The sequence below is a fragment of the Mobula birostris genome, chromosome 19 (genome assembly GCF_030028105.1).
Source record: "Mobula birostris isolate sMobBir1 chromosome 19, sMobBir1.hap1, whole genome shotgun sequence".
Taxonomy (NCBI): domain Eukaryota; kingdom Metazoa; phylum Chordata; class Chondrichthyes; order Myliobatiformes; family Myliobatidae; genus Mobula; species Mobula birostris.
In genome coordinates, this window is record NC_092388.1 from 31,835,717 (window position 1) to 31,858,412 (window position 22,696).

At 42.1% G+C, this 22,696-nt stretch overlaps 1 protein-coding gene across 2 annotated transcripts in view; it reads right to left on the reverse strand.

Annotated features, from left to right (window-relative positions):
• The window catches only part of LOC140212491 (FYVE and coiled-coil domain-containing protein 1-like), a 241,484-nt gene that overhangs the window by 165,479 nt on the left and 53,309 nt on the right, over positions 1-22,696 (reverse strand). For both annotated transcript variants that reach the window (XM_072283363.1, XM_072283364.1), the window contains exons 11-12: positions 19,998-20,165; positions 17,737-17,886 (exon numbers count right to left, since the gene is read on the reverse strand). In XM_072283363.1, the coding sequence (XP_072139464.1) occupies positions 17,737-17,886; positions 19,998-20,165 (318 nt within the window). The remainder of the gene's footprint in view (positions 1-17,736; positions 17,887-19,997; positions 20,166-22,696) is intronic.

Consider the following 22,696-nt stretch of genomic DNA (forward strand, 5'->3'; position numbering starts at 1 on the left):
GAATCTATCGATTCTTGAAAGATCATTGTTAGTGCCTCCGCAATCTTTTCAGCAGCTTCCTTCAGAACCCAAAGGTGCACTCCATCAGGCCCAGAAGATTTATCCACCCTCAGACCATTAAGCTTCTTCAGCATTTTCTCAGTCGTAATTTTCACTGTACATACTTCACCTCCCTGACACGCTTAAATGTCTGGTATACTGCAGATGCCTTCCACTGTGAAGACTGATGCAAAGTATGAATTCAGTTCCTCTGCCATCTCCGTGTCTCTCATTACAATATCTCCAGCGTCATTTTTTATTGGTCCAAATCTATGCTCAACTCCCTTTTACACTTTATATATTTAAAAAAACTTTTAGTATCTTCTTTGATATGAGTTGCCAGCTTCCTTCCATTCAAAGATTTCTCTTACTTGGAATTTTTCTGTCTTGTACTTCCCTCATTTTTCGCAGAAACTCCAACCATTACTGCTCTGCTGTCCTTCCTGCTAGTGTCACTCTCCAGGCAACTTTGGCCAGTTCCCCTCTCATGCCATTGTAATTTCCTTTATTCCACTGAACTACTGATGCATTGGAATTTAGTTTCTCCTTCTCTAATTTCAAAGTGAACAACACCCAATCCAGCACAGCCGATCCCCTAGTGGGCTCAACATCAAGCTGTTCTAAAAAGCCATCCCTTAGACATTCTACAAATTATATTCTTGAGGTCCAGTACTGGCCTGGTTTTCCCAATCTACTTTCATGTTAAAATCCCCAAGGATTATCATGACATTGCCCTTCTGACATGCCTTTTCTATCTCCTGCTGTAATTTGTACTCCACATGCCGGCAGCTATTTGGAGGCCTGTATACAACTGCCATTAGGATCCTTTTACCCTTGCCATTTCCTAACTCAACCTATAGAGACTCTACATTCCGATCCTATGTCATCCCTTTCTAATGATTTAATATTATTTCTTGTACACAGGGCCACACCAACCCCTCTGCCTACTAACCTATCTTTCCAATACACCGTATATCCTTGGACATTCAACTCCAATGGCAGCCATCCTTTAGCCAAGTTTCAGAGATGGCCACAATGTCATACTTGCCAATCTGTAGCTGAATGTCAAGATCGTCTATTTTATTTCTTAAGCTACATGCATTCAAGTGCAACACTTTCAATCCAGTATTTGTTGCTTTGTTTTTAGATTAGATTACATTCAACTTTACTGTCATTGTGCCAAGTACAAATACAAAGTCAGTGAAAAGCAGTTAACATCTGATCAGAAATGCAAAGAATAGTGTTATTTACAAAATAACTGCGAATAAAAAGTAACTACTACAGCACACAAATATAAAAGTACTGAGACAGTACAATATGGATGCAATACTGCATAGTGCTGTGATGTGAGGTTCAGCAGTGTCACAACCTCAGGGAAGAAGCTCTTCCTGTGCCTGCTGGTGCGGGAGCAGAGGCTCCTGGAGCACCTACCGGATGGGAGGACAGTATGGTTAGGGTGAGATGCATCCTTGATAATGCTTTTCGCCCTGCCCAGACAGCGTTCATGGTAGATGTTCTCAATGGTGGGCAATTGGGTGCCAATAATCCGCTGGGCAGTTTTCACCACACACTGGAGTGCTTTGCAGTCCAATACAGGACAATTGCCATACCACACTGAGATGCAGTTGGTGAGTATGCTCTCAATGGTACAGCGGTAAAAGTCCGTCAGTATCCTGGGACAGAGGTGAGCTGCAACCACATCTCTAATGCCCTGTAACTCAGGGGTCCCCAACCTTTTTCGCACTGTGGACTGGTTTGATATTGACAATATTCTTGCAGACGAGCCGACTGCAGGGGGGGGTAGGGTTGCCAACTTTCTCACTGTGTTTACCCCGAGAAAGACTACCATAACCATGAAGCCTTGAGCAGGCACCTGTGTGCGCATGCGTGTACGTGCCGATTTTTTTCTACAAATTGTTTTTGGCAATTCTGCTCAGTGAAACTATACTGTACATACATTATTTCTACTTCATATAGGCTGTGTATTTATCATATCATTTCTGCTTTTACTATATGTTAGTTTTATTTTAGGTTTTATGTGTTACTTGGTATGATTTGGTAGGTTCTTTTTTGGGTCTGGGAACACTCAAAAATTTTCCCATATAAATTAATGGTAATTGCTTCTTCGCTTTACGCCATTTCGGCACGAAAGGTTTCATAGGAACACTGTACTTTAGCGGAGGAAATATGGGACAAGGGCAGTCCCTATGGGACAAACTAACTTAGCCCAATATACAGGATGTCCCGGTTAATACGGGACAGTTGGCAACCCAATATCGCTGATTCACTGGGAGCCCTGGGCTTGTTTTCCTGCAACAAGACGGTCCCATCGAGGGGTGATGGGAGACAGCGATACTCGAAGGGAGTTCCTTATGTCCAGTCTATTCCGCAATTTAGTTTTCGTTGCATTCATTGCAGAATACCCCGCCTTGCAAAGATATGATGTTGGAAATGGAAGCAACGTTTTCAGTGCTTTCGTGGCTATCTCAGGGTATTCAGCCTTGACTTTGATCCAGAATGCCGGCAGAGATGTTATGTCAAACATACTTTTCAGCCCACCGTCATTTGCGAGCTCGAGGAGTTGATCTTCTTCCGGGCTGACATGGATGATTCACCAGCGACATTCACAAATGGGTCATGGACCCATTCCTTTGCACATCTTGGGTCATTTGCGGTTGGGAAGTAATACTCGAATACTAACGGCAGCGAAGTTAGGGGATTGCGCACCAGCTGTGAGAAAGACGGTGCAGCCTCAGTCTTTCCCAAAACCCCAGCTAATGTTGGGAACATGTCAAATATGCCTCTGTCCACTCACCGATCCCACGTTCCAGTTTGGCTTTGAAACCAGACACTTCATCTGCCAACTTGAAGACAGTTGTCATTCTCCCCTGAAGTGACAAATTGAGTTCATTGAGCAGGTTGAAGATGTCACACAGATAAGCAAGTTTTGCTATCCACTTCTCATCACTGAAGTGTGCTGCCAGTGGTGACTTTTTTTCTGAAAGAAATCTCTGCAGCTGCTCTCTTAACTCAAAAACCCTGGCCAGGGCTCTCCCCTTTGATAGCCATCTGACTTCAATGTGTAAGAGAAGGCATTTGTGCTCTGTATCCATTTCCTCGCAAAGCTGCTCAAACAGACGTGAGTTTAAGGGCTTTTTCTTTGATGTGATTGGTAACTTCAACAATATCACTCAATATGCTGTTAAGATCAGGTGACATTTTTCAGCTAGCCAGCATTTCCCTGTGTGTGACACAGTGTGTAGACTGGCATTCAGGAGTAACCTCTTTGACTCGGGTAGTGAAACCAGACAGCCGTCCAGTCATAGCTGCAGCCCCGTCTGTGCATATTCCAAAACAGAATAACCAGTCCAGTTTGCCTGACATGTAGTCATTCAAAGACTTGAATAATTCTGCCCCAGTTGTGTTAGTTGGCAGCGGCAGTGCACACAACATTATCCTTGTGCACATTGTCTTGGAATATATATCGCACATAAACCAGCAGCATTGCCTTGTTGTCAACATCGGTAGACTCATCGACGTGGATAGCATTCCATGGTGACTCGTTAAGCCATTCCAACAGCTGTGCTATGTCATCGATTCTCCTTGAAACTGTGGTAGCTGAAAAAGAAACCTGTGCCATCTTGTTAGCTGCAGCTCCTCCCAACAATTCACAGCACATGTCCTTGGCAGCAAGCAGAATCAATTCTTCACCAACAGTGAAAGGCTTCTAATACGGCTAGCCACTAAGTACGATGCTCTCAGAGCAGCAGCATTTGTGGAGGTGGTGGCCCTCAGCACTTGCTTCTGTTCCGCTTGCTCACGTTTTTTCCACTCAAAAAAACTCCAACGGGTTTTTCTTTAAGTGCAGGGTGCTTGGACTCAAGGTGCCGAAGCAGTTTTGAGGGCTTCATTGCCTCATTAGACAGCTTGTCTCCACATATCACACACAGGGGGCTTGGAGTGTGCGAGTCACTGGTCGCAATAAAGCCATATTTTATGTACGACTCGTATTTTCTGTTGAAGGAAGCTTTCTTTTTTTTGCAGTCTCTGCCTCATCTGTCTGCACATTATCATCATCGTTAGGCCTTTAATGTCCTCTTCCAAAGAAATTCTCATACTCATACTGGCTGATGACCTCCAGCGTGGGTGATGTCCGGCATGGGTAATGACCAGGCGTGCATTATGATCTCGCGTGCGTTCAAGCTCAACAGTGGGCGTGACAGGGAATGAGGAAAGGTGCAGCTGACCCACATCGCTTCATATTGCCAAAGCATATCGTTTCCTCGCGGCCCAGTAGCACATGCTTTGCGGCCCGGTGGTTGGGGACCACTGCTGTAACTCATGCCCCTGGCTGAGGTTATGCCTCATCTCCTGCCTGTCCTTTCTATCACCTCTGTTGCACACCAGCTTTGATTTATTTTCCCTTTCCTCAGCCCTAACACCCCGGTTCCCATCCCCTTGCCAATTTAGTTTAAACCCTCCCTAACAGCTCTATTAAACCTGTTTGCTAAGATACTGGACCTTTTAGGGTTCAGGTGTAACTTGTCCTTTTTGTACAGGTTGTACCTCCCCCAGAAGAGGCCCCAATGATCCAAGAACCTTAAGTCCTGCCCCCTACACCAGTCTCTCAGCCATGCATTAATATGCCTGATCATGCTATTCTTGCACTCATTAGCATGTGGCACAGGCAGCAATCCCAAGATTACTACCCTGGAGGACCTGCTTTTCAGTTTCCTACCCAACTCCCTGAATCCTCTCTTCAGGAACTCCTCCCTTTTTCTACCTATGTCATTGGTGCCAATGTGTACCAAGACTTCTGGCTGTTTACCCTCTCCCTTCAGAATACTCTGCACCCAATCAGAGACATCATATACCCCGGCACCTGAGAGGCAACACACCATGCAGGTATCTCTATTAGGCTGACAGACCTCCTGTCTGTTCCCCTCACTATGGAATCCCCTATGACTACCACATTCCTCATCTTCTTCTCTGCCTTCTGCACTGCAGAACCAGGCTCAGTGCCACAGACCCAATCACTGTGGTCGTCCTCTGTCAGGTCACCCCTCTCAACAGCATCCAAAACATGATAATGATTACTGAGGGGGATGGCCACAGGGGTGCTCTATACTACCTGAGCTCTGCCTATCCCTTCCCTGACAGTCACCCACTTTTCTAACTCCTGCAGCCTTGGGGTGACTAACTCCTTGTAGCTCCTATCTATCTCCTGCTCACTTTCCCCAATAAGCTGTAGGTCATCAAGCCACAGCTCCAGATCCCTAACACGGTCTCTCAGGAGCTGCATCTCGGTGCACCTGGTGCAGATGTGGCCATCTGGGAGACTGGTAGATTCCCTGGATTCCTACATTTGACACGCAGAGCAAAGTACTAACCCTACAGACATGCTCATTATTCCTCTTAAAAAAAAAGGAAAGAGAAAGAAGACAAAGTCCACTCACCCACTTACCTCGCTGAAGCCCGAATGAGCCAAAGCCCTAACATCCTGCCTCAGATCACTCCATCGATGACCGCTCCTTGAGGCAGTGTCTCCCTTTTATGCCTGAACCTTCCCTGCTATCTAACTCACGATTGGTGCTCCAGTTATAGCCACTGATAGGCCACATACAATGGACGAACGCGCTCGAAGCTCCCTTTTTAAATAACCGCCGCCAACCTGCGAAAAATCCCTCTTGGTAAAGCTCTGTTGACGCCGCTGATAGGTCACGTACAATGGATAAACGCTCTCGAAGCTCCATTTTTAAATAACCACTGCCAACCTGTGAGAAATCCCTCTTGGTAAAGCTCTGTTGACTTGTTTTAAATCCTCAGTGAGTTTTAAATGTGCTTTAAGAACGTGTAGATTTAAATGTATATTACTGTAAAAATGAACTGTGTTTTAAATTACTTTATTAGCTGGAAGTATCTTCTCCTTGATAGTGGGTATTGCCAGCTAAACTTGCCATGGAGAATAACAGGGAAGTAAACTAGCTTTTGAAGTTTGAGTAGCTACAGTATAATCTCCCTTTAGTAAGAGTATTTCATGGCCATCTGGAGAAAATGAGTATCACATTGTATCGTACATCTATACTTTTCGACAATAAAATAATCCTTTGAACCTAGAGAGCTTGAGACTATTTATATCCGATAGGGCTTGAGGTCTTTGTTTGAGTTTAGAACTTCACAGTCAGCAAACCCAATACCATCACAGTGTTAATAAGTTTGCAGGTGATACGAAGATAGGTGGTATTGTGGATAGAATAGAATACTGGCAAAGTATACAATGCAGAATGCTGAAATAAGTGATGATATTTAGAAACTACAATCAATGCCATAAATACAATTGCATAGTTCTATAGTATGATACCTCTATAACTGATGACAATGTCTGACAGTTACGCGTGAAATTAACATATATTCAGCTATCCTGACCTTACTTTGTGGTTTTGACTTGAACTCTTTGAGACTGTTCGGGTTTTCCAGCGTACTTCTATTTCCTCCTCTCACATAAGGTGGGCTAGAAGATTAACTGACTACTGTAAATTACGGTTTTGTTTTGTAGATTGCAAGGGAATCAATGACAAATAATTTATGCACATGAAAGAGAATGCAAATGCAGGGAAATAAAGCGAGGGTGGAAATTGGATACGTTGCAGTATCAATATATCAAATCTTAAATTTAAATATGTTTCTTATTGAAGGGAATATTCAAGATCATTTTTACTAGTAGTTACACATAGAGGAATATGCTTCTGAACAACTGATCTTAATCTTGATCAGATCTTTGCTAAAAATGTTTCCACATGTTTAATAGTCAGTAAGTCCCACTGATGATCTAGGTACTTTGTTCTAGTCAAATGAGACTTACACTGGAAATCTTCAAAACTCATTGTGGTTCCATTGTCATCATTATGAGTTTAACTAAGACCAAGCAAGTTAAATATTGTCTTTAAAGTCCTTTAAGATGACTTGAGGTTGTTAAAGAGGTTAATATAAATGTAGCTTTTTTTTTTACAAGCAATATTTAATAACATACATAAAACATATAAACCCAAATGATATGAGAACAAAAATAAGGAAATAACTTGTTTGCTTGATCCAGTAAATTGATTTATTATTGCCACATGTACAGAGGTACAGTGAAAGTTTTTTTGACTTGCCTACCGTTCAGAGTTTCAATTCATTACAAAAGTATGTTGCGGCTATACATGATAAACAAAAACAGACTGTAGAATACCAGGGGTGATTGATAAGTTTGTGGCCTACAGTAGAAGGAGTCAATTTTAGAAAACCTAGTACGTGTATTTTTCCTACATTTACACACTTAGTCCAGCAGTCGTGGAGCATACGGATCCCTTCTTTGTAGAAGTCAGTGTCTTGCACCCCCAGAAGTGCTCCACAGCAGGGGTGATTGATAAGTTTGTGGCCTAAGGTAGAAGATGAGCTATTAACTTCAAACTTTCTGCATTTTCACTCAAAGAGCTGAACTGCACGTGCATGTAACGAGAGCTGTATAACTCATCTCCTTCTACCTTAGGCCATGAACTTATCAATCACCCCTGCTGTGGACCACCAGGAGATCCAAGACGCTCTCATTATGTGCACGTGCAGTTCAACTCTTTGAGTGATAATGCAGAAAGTTTAAAGGTAATAACTGATCTCCTTCTACTGTAGGCCACAAACTTATCAATCATCCCTGCTGTGGACCACTTCTACAAAGAAGGGATCCGTATGCTCCATGACCGCTGGACTAAGTGTGTACATGTAGGAGGGAACTACGTTGAAAAATAAATGTGCTAGGTTTTCTAAAATTGATTCCTTCTACCTTAGGCCACGAACTTATCAATCACCCCTCGTAATGTGTCTCAGTTGCAGAGAAAGTAGAAGCTGTGGTACCTGTTGGTACCAACAACATAGGTAGAAAAAGGAAGGAGGTCCTGAAAAAAGAATACAGAGAGTAAGGAAGGAAGCTGAGATGCAGAACCTCAAGGATAGTAATCTCGGGATTGCTGTCTGTGCCACACAACAGTGTTGATAGGAAAAGAATAAGGTGGCAGGTAAGTGCATGGCTGGAGCATTGGACAAGGGGCAGAAATTCAGATTTCTGGATAATTGCAGCCTGTTCTGGGGTCTGTGGAACCCGTACAAAAGGGATGGGTTGCACCTGAATCTGAGGGGGACCAATATTCTTGCAGGCAGGTTTCCTAGAGCTGTTGGGAGTGGTTTAAACTAATATGGCAGGAGGATGAGAAACAGTTTAATAGAGCTAAGGATGGGTCAGCAGGTTTATAAGTAGATGATGGATGTAACATGAATGTAAGGATGGACAAGCCAGTGATTGGGTACAAATGCAGACAGAGCAAAGAATTAAATGGTACCACAGAGGCAAAATTCAAAAGAGCAAAGAATGCTGGGCTGATGGTGCAGTATTTAAAAGTGCGTAGCATTCAGAATAAGGTGAACACTCGTGGCGCAATTCAAGATTGATGCTGTGGACATCACTGAGTTGCGGCTGAAAGAAGGCCATAGTTGAGAGCTTAACATCAAAGGATATACTTTGTACCCAAAGGACAGGCAAGAAGGCAAAGGCAGTGGTGTGGCTCTGTTGGTAAGAGATGGAATTACATCTTTAGAAAGGTGACATAGGGTCAGAGAACATTGAATGTTTGTGGGTGGAGTTAGGAAACTGCAAGAGAGTTATTGGAATATGGACCTCCAAATAGTAGCCAAGATGTGGGGTTGAGATTGCAAAGGTAGCTGAAAAAGGCATGCAATAGGATAATGACACAATTGTAATGGGGGGATTTCAATATGCAAAGGGACTGGGAAAATCAGGCTGGTGTCGGATCACAAGAGAGGCAGTTTGTTGAATGCCTACAATGGCTTTTTACAGAAGCTTGTGCTTGAGCCTACTCGGGGAAAAGCTATCTTAGATTGGGTATTGTGTAATAACCGAGATCTTATTAAGGAGCTTCGTATAAAAGAACCCTTAGGAGGCAGTGATCCGAATATGATTGAATGCATACTGCAGTTTGAGAGGGAGAAACATAAGTCAGATGTATCAGCATCACAATGAAATAAAGGGAATTACAGAGGCACGAGAGAAGAGCTTGTCCAGGTGGATTGGAGGAGGATACTGGTGGGGATGGTGGCAGAGCAGAAATGGTTGAAGTTTCTGGGAATAGCTCACAAGGTGCAAGATAAATATGTCCCGCAGAGGAATAAGTTCTCAAATGGCAGAGGTGGGCAACCATGGCCGACAAGGGAGGTTAAGGACTGCATAAAAGCCAAGAAAATGGCATATAAGCCAAGGAAGGAAGGAGGCTTAGGAGAGAAAATGGCGCCTAATGGCGACTCCTTTACTTGCATCTTCAGGAGCAGCTCTATTTCTATCTTTAATATCTCCATTTTTCCCTTTCAGGGTTCTTTTGAAGACCCTGACCTGGAATTACACGCTGACTTCAGTTCTTTGTAGGAATGGGACCCGCTCGCGGGGTTTCACAACTGGCCGTTATTCGATATGCCAAGGATGCAGCCTAGGAGATTAGCTCGCCTTTGGAGTTCCAGGACCTCAAAGCTCTGAAGACAGGCGGACTGAAGGTCGGTGCCTCTGCAGGAATTCGGTATGTCGTGGGAGAAAGACAGCGAGCTGGCTGCTGGCTATGTGCCCAGAGACCTGAGTTCTTTGGGCACAGAGCTCAGAAAAAGCGACGCAACGAACTTTTAACATCGTAAACCAGCGAGTTGTTTGTTTTGTGTCCCCCCTCGCTGTGAAGGGACAGAGAGCGCCTGTGGTATGTCAAATAGTAGTGAATGAGTAGTCTTTGGGGTACTGTAAGTCTGTGTCTTTGTTGATGCTTTGCTGCATGCTTGAGTGCTCAGTGGTGGATGCTGATGCTTTTATTTGCTGGTGGGGAGGGGGGATCGTTGCTTTGCTGCCATTTACGCTTCTTACATTTAACTGTCATTCATTCTTTGGGGGCACTCCTCTGTTTTCATGGATGATTGTGAAGAAAAAGTATTTTATGATGTATATTGTATACATTTCTCTAACATTAAATGTACCTTTGAAATCTTTAATATAAAGTAGCAAAAGTGAGTGGGAAGTTTAATGACTGGGAAGCTTTTAAAATCCAACAAAAGGGAACTTAAAAAGCTATAAGAAGGAAAAAGGTGTAGACAAAAATGTAGGAAAAAGATGTGGGCAAACTAGCCAATAATATAAAGCAGGATACTAAGTTTTTTTAGTTATATCAAAAGTAAAAGGGAGGTAAGAGTTGATACTGAACCACTGGAAAATGATGCTGGTGAGGTAGCAATGGGGGATGAAGAAATGGCAGATGAACTTCCTGGGTACTTTGCATTTGTCTTCACTGTGGAAGACAACAGCAGTGTTCCTTGAGTTCCGTGAGTGTCAGGGAGCAGGAGTGAGTGCCATTGCTATTACAAAGGAAAAAGTTCTAGGCAAACTTAAAGGTCTGAAGGCGAATAAGTCACCTAGATCAGATGGAATACATCCCAGAGTCCAGAGAGCGATTGCTGAAGAGATAATGGATAAACTGGTCATGATCTTTCAAGAATTACTTGATTCTGGCATGGTCCCAGAGGACTGGAAGATTGCAAATATCACTGCACAACTTAAGAAGGGAGGAAAGCAAAAGAAAGGAAACTATAGGCAGTTAGCCTAAGGTCAGTGGTTGGGAGGGGTCCCGGAACCAATCCCTCGCGGATAATGAGGGCCAACTGTATTTCCACTTTCATACCACAACTTACTATTACCTTATACTCACCAAATAGCCTCACTGCCATGTTTTGGTTTGGTATGAAAACAGAAGCTATCTGTCACTCCTCTCTATGCCTGCCACATTGTCATGCCTCTCTAGTCAATCCATTCATTCTTAACTGCTTCATTAAAGGCATGGGATATGCCCAAGTTTGACCAAGTTAGAAGTGATTTCTGGTTCCGTGGGCACCTTTGATTTGAAATTTTTATTTTCCTCTAGCCCTGCTTAATAAATAGAAACATCTCTATCCAACCATTCCTCATAGAACATACGGTGAAATGGTTTCTTTGGCTTTGTAAGCTAAAGAACTCTGCCTAATTCAAGTTGATCTTTCCCAGCCAATATCTAAAACACGTGATTAAGTTCAATATCCAGTAACACATGACCTGTATCTATTCACTACCAATGGTACAACAACAGCACCCAACAGTCTCCTATCTATGACAAGATATGAATGCGTGAAAGCTGCAATGGTCATGTCCTAAGCTTCCCCTTCTATATGCCCTCTCACATAGGCAATATCGATGCTTACTGATTTTCCTCCAAGATCTATACTGAGGTATACTCTGTCACAATTTCCTGCATTGTGCAATTAATTACTCAAATTCCCTTCTTCTGGTCTACATCCTTTTTTGTATCCAAAGGTTTTGCACTTTTGCAAAACTCTCTAAGTAATCTATTCTCCTGCAACTGTGGGACCATATGTCAAAAGACTTCTAATGCAATAGTAACATGCCCGCTTGTGCAACATGGCATTGTTTGAGGTAAATCCATCTGAGGACCGTGTCTTTGCAATTTAAATGGAGAAGAACCACTTCACCTATTGGCACTCTTGCTGTGTCTTGATGCTGGATCGACTCATTGAACAGCAATCCTGATTGGGGAAGATGATGATAATTTCATGGTACAGTGTCTTTCTAGATAAGGAATATCACAGGCTGGCTAAATGAAGTCTTTTCATAAATAGTCATTTGCGATAAGCTTTCCCTTACAAACCACTGACAAACGCATCTGCACATCATCTGAGAACACACTAAAACCACAGAAGATTACCAGACACTTCAATGCAGTTGTAGAGTTAGCAAGACCTTATCATTCCTCTTGCTGTCAATGACGAAATCTGAAACCTTCTGAGTAAGCATTAACTTGGGCTTGAAATGTTTTGAAAACTTAGGTAAGTTTTGTGCATATCAAATCCACCAATTTCTTTGGTGTTACCAGAAGTTTAGAAAGCACACCATTTCTAAGTCCTGAAATACCAAATAATATATTTGGCTTTTTTTGAAATCTGTGATTCATTTGGACTAAAAATCCTTTCAAACCGATCCAAGTAAAAAGCAAAGTCTTCTTTTAATCCCTCATACTGTGCCAGCCAAATTGTTCGAATTTTGTTCGTCTGCAGTCTTTTGCCCCAACTGTTTAGATTTCATTGTTTTATATGCAAGGGTTTCTTCTTTTATGTTACTGCCAAGGCTAATAAAATGGCTTCTTTGTTATGTTATAATAAAATGGCTTCTCTGTAATGTTAACTGCTGAGTTAACAGTAGCAGCTTGTTTGGGTTATAATTACTGACATCAGGAATTGTATTAATTTGCTAACCAATTGGGATAGGTGTTATTCTTTCTTACGTGTCTGTAAGCTATTGTTTTTGCAGGCTTTGGGGAGAAGGTGCGATGGGGTCAGAGAGAGGAGACGCGACCCGAGAAATGCTGTAACTGGGCGATGGAACGGACCCCGAGCGGGAGTCCGAGGCCCAGGGTCTTTGGCGAGGAGAGGAGACGAGGACAGACTCATGTGGAGCATTTGGTCAACCATGGAGGGTGGTCCTATTCGAGGGTCGGCAGAGTTCGGAGGACATCGACTGGAGGAAAGGGAGACCTGGCTCTGTAAGAGCTCCAACGAATTATTTGTGCACAGAACTGATAGAGTTACTGACTTGGTGCCTTTATTGTATTTGTCTGTACTAACCCATCACCAAGAAATACTTATAAAGTGTAGTCATTTAATCGCATATAGTGTACTGTCTGTTATTTAGCATGGTGGGGTACATCACACAGCATCTAAACAAACTTGATTAGCCAGTTTGGCAGGGCAGAAGGCTGCTCCCCTAGACGAAAGCGAGCTGAACGAACCTGAGGCTTACCAGGAGGAGGATACATTGTGGGGGCCATCATCCGGGTTTGGATTCCGTTCAATGCTGTGTGATTGCCCTGTTTAAATTATACATGCTGCAGGGGCGGAAAGTTGGTGTACCTCTGTGGGATTGCTGATTATTACTGCATGCGTGTTGGGTGGGTGGCTGTTGGTACCCTGGAGGTCTTTGTTCAAGTTCAGACTAGCGCTGACAAGATGGTGGTGGGACTGCTAGTGTCTATTGGTGCCCCAGGTGAGGCGGGGCCATGGGCTGTTAGGAGAGAGAGGAAAGAGTGGTCTGATTCGGAGGTAGTGTCTGCAAATAAATGTTCCAGCTATGGCAGGCTCCGCCTGGTTATTGGGATAATGTCCACCCCTAAAGGGGCGGAGGCGTGGGTGGAACAGACCTCTCAGTTGTTAGATGAGTGGCAGTGCTCGGTTGAGGGAGAGTGACAGGGATTGGTTGGAAGTTTGAGTAGGCGGGCTGGTGACGATGTTAGAACTGTCAGGTTCAATTACCCCGTAGTGACAGCTGCCAGTTATCTGAAAGCCGGGGAAAATCTGTTTGGTTCGACTGGAAGTAAAATGCAGCACCTGGGAGGGCTTTCCATACCTGTGTCAGGAGATTAGTGGAAAGTTTTCAGGGTATCTTCTCTGGCTAGGGGGCAGATAAATTGCTTGCGGTGCCGGGGGATCAGTAGAGGGATCAGCCCCTCCCTCAGCTGTTCAGCTGATCAGAGAGGTGTCCGGAAACTTAGTGGAGGCCCAGTGGGAGAACGGCTTGGGGTCTCTGGGGGAGCACGTTCTCAGCAATGTACCAAGGAACACCCGAAAGGAAAAGACCCTATTCCTGAAGGCTTAGAGGGACCACACCCCTGTGTGTCGTTACGGATAGATGGAAGCTATGGTAAGGCCATCTTCGACAATGGGGTGCAGGTCAAGTTGTTGTACAGTTCGTTTTACAACCGGTTTCTGAAGCATTTACCCTTGACAACATTAAGGGCACTGAAGATTTGGGGTACCAGTGCTGGTGATTATCCAGACGACGGTTATTGGTCAGTGAAACTGGAGTTCTTGGAGGCCAATGTGTGGGTGTCAGAGGGTCGTGAATCGTTAATAATGATGTGTCTGGACCCTGGTGAGACGGGCAACGTTTCGATTCTGGAGGGGACCAACACCCCGCTGGTGAGGAGGCACATGGGGGCCTGCCAGGAGGAGGCGGGTGAGAGCTGTTTGGGGGCATTATCTGTGCACCCAGTGTTTCGAGCTGCTTATGAGGACGTGTATAGCAGCATGGGGCCAGTACCAAATTTAAACGAGAGCTGATGGTGGTACGGCCTGGGGGAAGTATCTGAGGGTGAGACCCTCTTAGTAGATGCTCTGAAATACCATGAGGGAGGGGAGTTGACCGCTGAAGACACCACGGTGAGAGAGAGGTCGCGGCGACCGGCCCCTGCAGCCATGGAAGATGCAGGCAACGTGTGTGTGGATTATAGGACACTGAACAGACGCACTGTCATTGACCAGTATACGGTCCTGAGGGCCGAAAACGCGATGGTCTGTCTGAGTGGTGCGACGTGGTTTAATGTGCTGCAGCTGACGAGTGGATAATGCCAGATCCCAATGAGTGATGCCGACAAGGAGAAGACGGCCGTTACAGGTCCCCTAGGACTCTTCCGGTCTGAAAAGATGCCACAGGGCATATCCGGAGCCCTTGCAACCTTCCCGCAGGGCATGGGGAAGACCAAGGGGGATGTGGACTTGTTTGGAGTTTTGGTGTATTTGGATGATCTCCTAGCATTGGGATTCGCCTTGGAAGACTATGAAGCAAGGCGAGTGAGGGATCCCGGGCGACTAGGGATTAACAAGGTAAAACTTTCTTTGGACGAGTGCTAGATCTGGAGAAGGACGCAGCTCCTGAGTGAGAAGACTTGCACCGCTGAACTGAATGCTCAGAAATGCAGGCTGGAGACTGAGTGCTGCAATTTTGGGACAACCATTGAAGAATTGCAGTCCACGTTCGTCAAAGTGGAGATGGGGAAACGGAATTCCGAGCCGAAACTGCGGTCATTTACTGATGAATTAATCCACAGAGACGAAACAATGACCAACCTTCGAAAGGATCAGCAGAAACTCAAGAAATCGATCCAGAACAGATTGGAAGAAGCTGGTGGTGTGATTGTGTCCCAGATGGAGATGAACATGAAGTGTGAGTCAGAACTGCTGAGACTGTGGCAAGAGTTGGAGGAGTCCAGGAAGAAGCTGATGTCTCGATTGCAGGAGGCTGAAGAGGCTGCAGAGGCAGCCCAAGCTAAGTGCTTCAGATTGGAGAAAATCAAACAGCAGCTACCAATCAAGTAAATGGGAAAGAATACGGATTCGAAGGATTATCTGCTGGATATGTGGTACATGCTGCCTTTCGCTAACTTTCCCTTGTTAGAGGAAGAGACTTTTGGCCCTTCTCCCACTGAGTCAGGGGTAGTGAGGAGGGCTATCTGTGGGCAGCCTGGGTTACAGCAGGACTCTGAAGGAAAAGAAGTGGGGCCCTGGACACAGGACAGGGGGCTCCAAGTTGCAGTGGGGGCATGAGTGAGAGATTGAGAGAGGATTTGGCAAGCAGACCTGAGGTATCCCCAGTAGTGTCCGAGCCTGAAGAGTTTCGGTGAGGGGGTACGGAGGTCTTGGAGGATTAGGAAACTCCTAGATAGGTTGGCCTATGTAGCGCCTGAGGAACAGGGCGTAAGGTCTACTGTTGGGGAGCAATGTCATTGTTTGTACCTGGATTGGGTTTTTGTGTCTGCATGAAGGGTTGGCGAGTTACTTAGAAGTCATGAGGACATGACTAAATTTGGTGGGGGGAAGAGTATAAGGGTTTCTTCTTTTATGTTACTGCTAAGGCTAATAAAATGGCTTCTTTGTTATGTTATAATAAAATGGCTTCTCTGTAATGTTAACTGCTGAGTTAACGGTAGCAGCTTGTTTGGGTTATAATTACTGATAACAGGAATTGTATTCATTTGCTAACCAATTGGGATAGACGTTATTCTTTCTTGTGTGTCTGTAAGCTATTGTTTTGCGGGCTTTGGGTAGAAGGCGTGATGGGGACAGAGAGAGGAGACGCGACCCGAGAGATGCTGTAAACTGGGCGACGGAACGGACCCTGAGCAGGAGTTCGGCAAGGAGAAGAGACGAGGACAGACTCGTGTGGAGCATTTGGTCGACCACCAAGGGTGGTCCCATTCGAGGGTCGGCGGTGTTCGGAGGACATCAACTGGAGGAAATGGAGATCCAGTTCTGTAAGAGCTCCAATGAATTATTTGTGCACAGAACTGATAGAGTTACTGACTTGGCACCTTTATTGTATTTGTTTCTACTAACACATCACCAAGAAATACTTATAAAGTGTAATCATTTAATCGCATATGGTGTATTGTCTGTTATTTGGCGTGGTGGGGTACATCACACAGCATCTACACAAACTTGATTCATCAGTTTGGCGGGGCTGAAGGCTGCTCCCCCTAGATGAAAGCGAGTTGAACGAGCCTGAGGCTTACCAGGAGGCTACATATACATACACACACATACATAGACACACACAAACACTCCAAAACAATGTACGGGACCCTTGCAATACTCCAGTTTAAGTATTGAAAAGATGTGCGTTTCATCTTAGTTGCCATCATCATTTTCCTCCTCTTGACTCCCCCTACTGGTTACTGTCAGTACTTCAACAACCAAAGAGAAACAAACCCAAATACATCTAATCCAGTCAATTACTACTTTATCAGTGTCCTGTCACTTATCAATAAACTGATGTAAGGGTCATTACAGTACTATGAATCAGCACTTATTCACCAAAATCCAGCTTGGATTCAAATAACCTACCCTTATGTCAAAGCAGGTCAAAGTGTAGGTACTCTGCAGTGAATGATTCAACATGCAAAAGCCTTCCCATCATCTATAAAGCACAAGTTAGGACCATGATGGAATATTTTCCTGGTGTCTGGGCATTAACCTGAACAAAGGAACCTACCTGAAAGGTGCCCTTCAACCATCCCAAACGTTCACTCCTTCCACTACTGACACATAGTGATTGTTGTGTGTATCATCAAGAAAATACACTGCAGTTAGTTACTCTGGCCAATCTGTCAATGTTTCCCAAACTTGCAATCATTCCCAACAAAGAAGCCAAGGGGGAGTTGCTTCAGAGCACCACCACCATCTGCAGGTTCCACTCCACATTACACATGGTCTCAATTTGAAATGGATTGCTGTTGGTCTAGATCATCATGATCTAAATCCTAGAGCTGCCTTGAGAAGTTGACTGTGACCTGCCTTCTTGAGCCACAGCTGTCCTTGAGGCATGATGTATCGAAGATGCTGCCAGGGCTTTTCAGCCAGTAATGGTGAAGAAATAGCAATACACAGTATTCCAAGTTGGGGGGGGGGGGGAGTAAATTCCAAGTGATGACGCTCTTATACTTTTCTTTCTATGGTGTAGTGCTCTAAGACTCTACAACACAGAGTAGTACTTTGTCTCTCCAGAAGATAACCTAGATGAGAACTTCCTGCTGTTTTAAGTTTGTCACAAACTAGAAAATGGGGAAATGGGTGACAAAACTGAATACAGTAGGAACAGTCTCTCATCACATAAACATTTTCTAACCAACAAAATGAATAGGTCAAAAAATTCTAATGATGTTTTGCTTTAAAACATGAGATCCGAATCAATATTGTGGACTGTGCCTTTTGTTTTAATATCTTATACATATTTTTCAGCTATACCTGCAGTGATGTCGACGTAGCCACCACGTAAATTGACTTTTACAATCCAGACAGTAATTAACTTCCTTGTCACCAAGCCATCGAGCTTCAGTGCGGAGCTTCTGTTCAAATTCCAGTGCATCAGATTTCTGCCACAGAGCATCTTTATCTCTAAGAAATAATTAAAGATAAATAGCATAAAAATTATCAAAGGAATATGGCTATTGGTAATATAGACAGTGTAATATGGCAACTGTATCATTACTGTCTACACTTTATAGAAGGAATCACTGTTACAAAGTTATAATAATGGAGGAACCACTGGGAAGCATAATGAGGATATCACAAGTATCCTCATTTATGATCCTTCATCAACTTTAAATGATAAAGGTTTGGACTACTGGTGCGTAGATGCAAGTTCAAATCTCACCATGCCAGTTGAGCAACCTAAATGTAGCTAATTAAATAAACAGAATTAAAAAACTAGCATCAATAATGGTGATCATAAAACTTCTGGATAATGAGATTTAAAATTATGGTAAGTTTCAATAGTTCGGATTGCATGGAGAACAGCAAAATTAGAGGCCAGTGGTACAAGAAATCCAAAAATACAAAAGAAACACTTTACTCAAAGAACAGTGATAATTTGGAATTTGTCACCACAAGAAGTGACTAAAGCAAATAACACAGGTGTACTTAAGAGGATTTGGACAAGCATATGAAGTAGAATAAAATAGATGATTTAGAAGAGTAATGTGTAATGTAGAAATGCTGGGCATGGACTAGATATGCTGAATTACCTATTCTATGCTGTTCATCCTATGTAATCCTATGCCAAAAGGATTACCTTTTAGATACTAAAACATTTGCAATGCTCAAAGTAGACAAGTCACCCAACTTAATGGGACCTAACCTGAATTTCTAAAGGGAAGAGTGGAAATTGCCTGGACTGTGCTCAGATTCTTTGAGTCCTTCTTAGCTTCTTAGATCTTGAAAGATTCCCAGAGATTCATAATAATTTTCAGATTGGAATAAACTCAGCAATTACACTGGTCAGAAAAACAGTAAAACAAAATTTTCTTGTAACTTAAAAAAATGAATTAATAAATGCCAAGCAAGTCAATTTTTACTCTCTTAATTTGAGATACGTAAAGAAGTAAGCAAAGGAGTCTTGCTGAAGGAAATAAAATTAATCTAATCTAATCTAATAAGTGATTTCATAAAGCCTTTAGTGTTATGCAATATAAAAATGTAAGCTGGGTGCAAATCCTTGGGTGTAAAGGATCAGTGAATGCACAGATATAAAATGGTAAAAGCATGAAACAATGATAAACAATTACATTTCAAAGAGGAGGGAAAACAATGTTATCTTTTATTTGGTTAAAAGTAAGACCACTGCCATTATGGATATATGTGTACCTAAGTTCAAATTCAAAATTCACAGATGACACATTGCAGTGAGCAATTAAGGAAATAAAATACTTGGTAGGGACAAGCAAACTTGAGAAATAAGCAGACACACGGAAGACACAACTTAAAGCAGGGATGAATGAAATAATACATTTGAGAAGATATGATATTGAACAATTACAGAACAAAAACACAATATTTTGTTTCTCATTTGGAGGCAGTGCATGATGGGAGTGGATGTTGTACAGCCAGGTGATTTGGAAGAATGGATGCCTCCAGTGTCCTGCAAAATTATAATTGGACTGCTCTTTAAGTGCATTAGGAGTCTTGCAAAACATCAAATTTCACAATATATGTCAATGGTAATAAGCCTGATTCTTATTCTGAGTATCCTCAGAAAGGTTGATTGAGCATTGTATAAGTACTTTTTTTCAGGCCTAAAATCAATCCCCTAAAGGCAGTGGGAGAATTTGGTTCCTACTGAAGAATTGGCATATTATAACTACAACACACCTGCTTTTAGGTTCCAAGATCCAGGTCAAATGTTAAATAAGCCCCCACTACAGTGAAATACTGAAAACTGTAAACAAAACAAATCACCATTGGTACTTTCGGAGTTCATAATAATCACACTGATCACAGAGAGCAACTGAAAGCAAACTACAGAATGACTAAAACACTGGGTGCAATTTTTGTGGTGCCCCTAGTTATATCACTTTTTTATACCTAAACCATTAGATCTTAAAACATATTCCAAATGAACGAATGAATACAAACAGTAATACTCATCAATTGTTCAGCTTCTTATCAAAGAAATACTTAAAACAATTGCTGTTTCTTAGTAAAAACATCTATTGATGGTTGGTTCATACTTAATTAATTCAATTAAGCGCTCCTCCAGAAATTCCTTAGTTCGGGTCAAGTCATCCACTTCAGCCATAAGTTGTTGTTCATTTCTTTTCAATTCCACTTGCATCTCCTCCATTTGTTGCTTATATTCTTCTTGTTCCTTTTTTATAGCTTCCAACTCTTGCTGGGTCCTGTTGTAAAATAAGTTTCAGTAAATCAATTGTGACCTTTGTGAAGTAACTGTGAATCTGTAGAATACATCATCTATTCAAGTTAAAGTTAAGTTTCTTTGACACTGGCTCAATTACAACACTAGAGATTGAAATATATATCCCTTCAAATATAAAGCACTGTTAAGTTAGAGATTTAATAGAAAAAGCTAAATACATTTTTAAGCAGATATCGCGCTTAATGATTAATTTATCACCCGATCTTCATCATTCCACCCATTGACGAATGCATTCAACTGCTTTAGCCTGAAGTTCCATCTCTACACTTCCACACATCTCTATCAGAATTATAAAGCATGGAAAAAGAACCCTTCATCTCAATCTGTCCATGTTGACTGAGATGTCTATCTAAGTTAGTTCCACTTGCCTTTGTGTCACCCATATCCTTCTAAATCTTCTACCATGTACCAATCCAAATTACTTCTGAACATCATAAATGTGCGCACCTCTATGGACTCCTCTGGCAGCTAGTTCCATATAGCCATCACTCTGTGAGTAAGAGAGTTGTCCTTCAGGTCCCTTTTAAATCTTTCTGCAATCATTTAAAATCAACCTCTTCTAGATTTAGATGCTCCTACCCTGGAAAAAAGACTGGGATTATCTACTTTATCTACACCCCCATGATTTTAGGTACCTCTCTGAGATCACCCCTTAGCCTCCTATGTTCCAGGGAAAAAAGTCACAGCCTATTTTAGCTTCTCCTTATGACTCAAGCTCTACAGTCCCAGCAACATCTTTGTTAATTCTTTTCTGCAGCCTTGCCAGCTTAATGACATCCTTCCAATAGCTAGTCAACTGGAATTTTGCACAATATTCCAAATATGGTCACACTATTCTGTATTAAATTTGACACCTTGGTTACAATTTGCGTTAACTGACTCAGTAACTTCTGATTTAACTTGGCATCAAGTATTATCTAACAACTCCACTCTGGAGGTAGCATGGGATATTTTACGACATCACAAATAATATAGAACTTAACTTGTTGATATTACTGCAAAATCTTATTTATTTAAACTTAAAGAACTATTTTTAAAACTCTTATTGTGTAAAAACAATCAATGCCAGGATAATTTTGAACATGATGTTAATATACATTTCTGTTCTTTTATCAGATCCACAAATGGCATTTTATCCATGTAGTTCTCTGTCATTGTAGTTATGTTATAATATCACAATTAGACTTAGTTTTCCTTTTTAAAACAGTTAAATATAAAAAACATGTAAATAAACATCCTTGCTTTTAGTTAAGAAACAATGCTATTTTAAAATTCTCATTGCAATTTTAATGATTGTATGTCTGTAATTTTTCACCTGTAGTAAGTTTTAACAATTGAACATAATCAAATGCAAATTCTTCACCATAAGTAGTCATTCTGTCAGCTACCAAGGTGCTGCATAATATCTGAAATAAAACTGAATCATGTTTTCACAACCCCTCACATAACCTCGGATGTTAGCTTACAAGATTACATACACTGCTTAAATGCAAGCTGTTGTTGGTCCTTAATCATTTTTTCTCTAGTTAGTCTCAAACAGTAAAGATCATAGCTGGCTTAATACAAGGCAGAGAACATTTCACTAAATGGATTTGATCAAAATTATCTAGGCTTGATGGATCAGTCGACAGCCTTGAAAGACCATATGTTCTTCTTTTGTCAATTATTTTCATATACACATCAACTAGACATGGACTAAATCTTCATCAATAGTGGCTTATGATCCTCTATATCTATCCAAGAGGACAGGTGGAGCCTCAGGCAAAACTGTTCTCAACTCTGGGTACATTTACAACGAGCACTGTCAAAAGAAAGCAGCCTCCATCATAAAAGACCCCTACCATCCAGTTCATACCCTCTACTCACTATTACCATCAGGCAGGAGAACTACACCACCTGGTTCAGGAACAGTTATTGCCCTACAACTATTAGGCTCCTGAACTGGCATGAGTAACTTTATTCACCACTACTCTGAAATGATTATACGACCTACAGACTCACTTTCAAAGACTCTTTACAATTCACTTTCTTAATATTATTTTTAATTGCACGGTTTCTCTTCTTTTGCACATTGGTGTTTGTCAGTCTTTGGTTATGTAGTTTTTTTTTGTAAAGTTCTATTGAATTTCTTTTTTCCTATAAATGCCAGTCACACACCAAACTGCACCTTTCTCCTTCTCCAAAAGTTAGCACTTCTAATACCAAAGTGTTTCTTTGTTAGTAGTGAGACATGCCTCAGGGTAAGCTGCGACTGACAAAGCTGTAAGCTTTTTATCTAACTAGACAGGCAGTATAAAAACATTGAAAAGGACTACAGGTTTTGATGGGATAAAGATTATCCATTTCAACCATAACATGTCTTTGCGAGACTTTTCCAAAATGAATCCCTCTGCATATTTTCCTGCTTCAGTTCTTGATCTATCTTTGAAAACCATTTAAACATCATCTGTAAAGTAGCAATTAAGTTTAACATACATAGAACATACAATAGTA